General features: G+C 42.0%; 1 protein-coding gene across 1 annotated transcript in view; it reads left to right on the forward strand.

Moving 5' to 3' along the window:
* LOC120240256 (developmental pluripotency-associated protein 2-like) overlaps window positions 1–4,026 on the forward strand; it is a 16,209-nt gene that overhangs the window by 9,667 nt on the left and 2,516 nt on the right. Inside the window, exons 4-6 of the mRNA XM_039244968.1 lie at window positions 1,034–1,125; window positions 1,185–1,329; window positions 3,366–4,022. Coding sequence (XP_039100899.1) covers window positions 1,034–1,125; window positions 1,185–1,329; window positions 3,366–4,022 — 894 coding nt within the window. The remainder of the gene's footprint in view (window positions 1–1,033; window positions 1,126–1,184; window positions 1,330–3,365; window positions 4,023–4,026) is intronic.

Below are 4,026 nucleotides of genomic sequence, written 5' to 3' on the forward strand. Positions count from 1 at the left end.
GTCCGACTTTCGCTTAGGTCATGATCTCGCGGTTCGTGGGTTCGAGCCCCGCGTCGGGCTCTGTGCTGACCGCCAGCTCGGAGCCTGGAGCCTGTTTCAGTCTGTGACTCCCTCTCTCTCTGACCCTCCCCTGCTCACGCTGTCTCTCTGTTTCTCTCTCCTAGAAATAAAAAAATAAAATAAAATAAAATAAAGAGTAAAAATAAAATACCCATCTTTAAAAAAAAATATTAAAAAAAAAAAGCTCAGGGGTCTTGAGCTGGGGTGGCAGGCAGGAGTCAGACTACAGAAATAGTAGGTCACGTGTGGCTGTTTTGTCTTTAACCTGAATAGCAATGATAAGCCATTGAAGTGTTTTTTAAAAAGCACGAGATGGGGCACCTGGGTGGCTCAGTTCAGTTAAGTTACCTACTCTTGATTAGCTCAGGTCATGATCTCACGTTTTATTCCCGCTTCTGGCTCTATGCCAAATGGGTAACCTGCTTAAGATTCTCCCTCTCCCTCTACCCCTCCCTGCTCCCCTCTCTCTCTTTCTCTCTCAAAAAAAAAGAAGAAAGAAAGAAAGAAAGAAAGAAAGAAAGAAAGAAAGAAAGAAAGAAAGAAAGAAAGAAAAGGAAAGGAAAAGAAAGGATAGAAAAGAAAAGAAGAGAAAAGGCAGAGAACAATCTACAGAAAGAATGGAGTTTGGAGTATTAGGAAATTATTGCATCTATCAGTGAGAGTTGATGATAGCTGGAATTGGGAATCATCAGGAATCATGATAGAAGATGGGAAGGTAGAAACATTCCATATAAATTTAGCAGATGTTTTAGCTGAAGGAGAGGAAGGCCTTGAGGGACATACCCTTTAATCTACACCCATCTGTACATCTACTTTTGTCCGTTTCCTCTTTGTTTCTCTGACATTTATTTATTTATTTTTCAAGCAATCTCTACACACAATGTGGGCCTTGAACTCACAACCCCAAGATCAGGGGTCGCACGTTCCGCAGACTGAGCCAGCCAGGCACGCCTGTTTCTCTTATCTCATAAAGGGTCTGCTAGTCGTCGTCAAATTCAAGAACACGCCATACGTGTTCTCTCCAGCCACCTATCGGCTTCTGAGTTTATTAATGGTGCTTTGAAAGTAAGCAGTTTAGTCGTATGGCATCAATGAGAATTTGTGGTTGACCTTTCCCTTTCCAGAATTTCTCAGAGGCATTAGAGGAAGAAACTGTGGTTCTCACATTGGTTCCAGTTAATGTGGAACCTAATGGAGAAGAGCAAATGGAACCAAGCGTTTCTTCAACTTCAGAAGTGGGCCTGGAGAAGCCTGGGACAAACGATAAAGGTATGAGGAAAGGGATTGCTCCCTCAGCTCCCAGAAGTCCAGGAAAAGGATTTCTCCTTTTCCCCTTAAATCTCACCTTGATTACCTGTGGTAAGAGAGCTCTCAAACTCCTGCGCTTCATTTGCTAGGCACCCTGACTTGCTTTTAAGACAAAATGGGTGTGTGAAGTGCCTTAGACAGAGCATGGTCTTATAGTCAGCTAAATGTGAATTTAAATTCCCAACCTCGAAATAAAGCTCAGTCTTCTTTCGATTTGGTGACTACGTATTTTACATACTCTTATAAAGACTAAATGATTTTTTCCAGCTTTGAGATGTAATCCTATATCCTTGTGTAATCTTAAGGTGTACAATGTGATGATTGATATACATTTATGTTGCAAAATGATTACCAAAATAAGGTTAATTAGCACATTCGTCACCTCATGCAGTTACCTCCCCCACCTCCACTCAAGAGAACATTTAAAGATTTACGCTCAGCAACTTTCTTTTTCTTTTTTTCTTTTAAGTTTTATTTTGAGAAGGAGAAAGAATCCCAAGCAGCCTCTGTGCTCTCAGTGTGGGGCTCAATCTCATAATGACCTGGGACGAACCCAAGGTTGGGCACTCAACTGGCTGATTGACTCAGGCCTCCCTATGCTCAGTAACTTTAAAATATACAGCATATGGGGCACTTGGATGGCTCAGTCGGTTAAGCGTCAGACTTTGGCTCAGGTCATGATCTCACCGTTTGTGAGTTCGACCCCCGCATAGAGCTCTGTGCTGACAACTGGGAGGCTGGAGCCTGCTTCAGCTTCTGTGTATGTGTGTGTCTCTCTCTGCCCCTCCCCCACTCAGATTCTGTCTCTCTCCCTCTCTCTGTCTCAAAAATAAACATTAAAAACATTTTTAAAAAATATACAGCCAAATATTGTTAACAATAGTCACTATGCTGGGCACCTGGATGGTTCGGTTGGTTGAGTGCTCTTGATTTTGGCTCAGGTCATAATCCCAGGGTTGTGGGATTGAGCCCAGTGGAGGGCTCTGCACTGAGGGTGGGGCCTGCTTGAGATTCTCTGTCTCTCTCTCTCTCTCTCTCTCCTCCCCCTTTGCCACCTCCCCTGCTTGAGCTCTCTCTCTCTCTCTAGAAATAAAATAAATCTTTAAAAAAAGTTTAAAAAACAATAGTCACTATGTTGTGCATTGGATCCCCAGAACTCCTTCATCTTATAACTGAAAATTTGTATCCTTTGATCAGCATTTCCTCCAATTAGTATTTTGCTTTATAAGTAATTGCTGATCAAATATCTAGCAGCTCTTCTGCTTTGGATCCTGTGTCACCCTCTCTCTCTGCCTCTCCCCCTACACTGACATGCTCTATCTCTCAAAAATAAACATAAAAATTTGTTTTTTCAACTATCTAGCAGCTCTTAATGTCATGACCCTTTGAATCTGTTCTTTCTGCTTCACATAAAGGCATCAAATAAGTATTTTCAGAATGATTATATTTTCTGGGCCAAGAATGAGGACTTCAATGCAAAGTCAACAGTGACAGGTCACACCTGAGCAGAGTGAGGTGAGATGGGATGCTGCCCAGGACAAGGAGGCAGGCAGGCAGAATGCAGCACCATTGGTGCTTGGGTGCTTTTTTTTGATTTCCCTAGGGAAAACTGGTAGTTTGGATTCAAAATCTAGACATTTTGGAGTAGCGATCCAATAAAGCGTTCCACCCAGGTGCTGTTGATGGCTGTAAAAAACAAGTTGTTGTGTGTAGTGTAAAACAACCTAGCATTAGGAATTTCAAAATGTAGGTTTGAGTTCCAGGTCTGCCATTTTAATGGAGATGTGACCTTGGGAAAGTCCTTTCATTACAGAATCTATTACTCTACTTGTAATAGAAGGGAAAAATTATATATATATATATATATATATATATACATATATACATATACACACACATATATGCAAATTGAGTTGTGAGAAATTAGCAAGAACTTTGTTAAATTATAATCTTACAAATGTTAAATAGTTACTGGTTTGGTTTCCTTCTTTTTTCAGTTTGTCATTCTCAAATGAGTGAACAATTCAAGTCTTGTCCAAAACATAGTTGTTGCACTACAACAAGCCTTCCTTTGCCAACCAGTTTGCCTCCAGTTAATAAAGTACGTTGGGATACTTTGCGGAACTGGTGCCAACAATTTAATTTGAGTACCGATGGCCGGAAAATAGATGTTTATCTGAGGCTCCAGAAACATGCTTACTCTGAAATAAACGAGAATATTCCTAAAATATCACCAGAGGCCAAATTGCAGCCATGTTCGACAACATGCAAGATGGCAGCAAAGACAGCAAGGATTCGGAAAAGTTGTAAGAAGGCTAAGAGAGAGGAAGGGATTAATATAGTGGAGGTGATAACTTCAGCACAAGAAGGCATGTTGGCAGCGTGGTCAAGAATTGCTGTAAGAGCCAGTCAATCCAAATCTGTGAATTCACGTCCCATTCCTGCTTCTGTTGAGACCTTTCTGCTGCAAGCCCCTGGCATCAGGTGGTGTGTGGTCCATGGCAGACCTCTGTTGGCAGACACAAAAGGTTGGGTTCGCCTGCAGTTTCATGCAGGTCAGGCCTGGGTACCTGACACCCCCAAGAGGATGATCTCTCTCTTCCTGTTACCCGCCTGCACTTTCCCGTCCCCTGGCCTAGAAGATAATATGTTATGCCC

This window comes from Hyaena hyaena, unplaced genomic scaffold, assembly GCF_003009895.1.
Source record: "Hyaena hyaena isolate Hyena2069 unplaced genomic scaffold, ASM300989v1 scaffold_251, whole genome shotgun sequence".
In the NCBI taxonomy this organism is placed as follows: domain Eukaryota; kingdom Metazoa; phylum Chordata; class Mammalia; order Carnivora; family Hyaenidae; genus Hyaena; species Hyaena hyaena.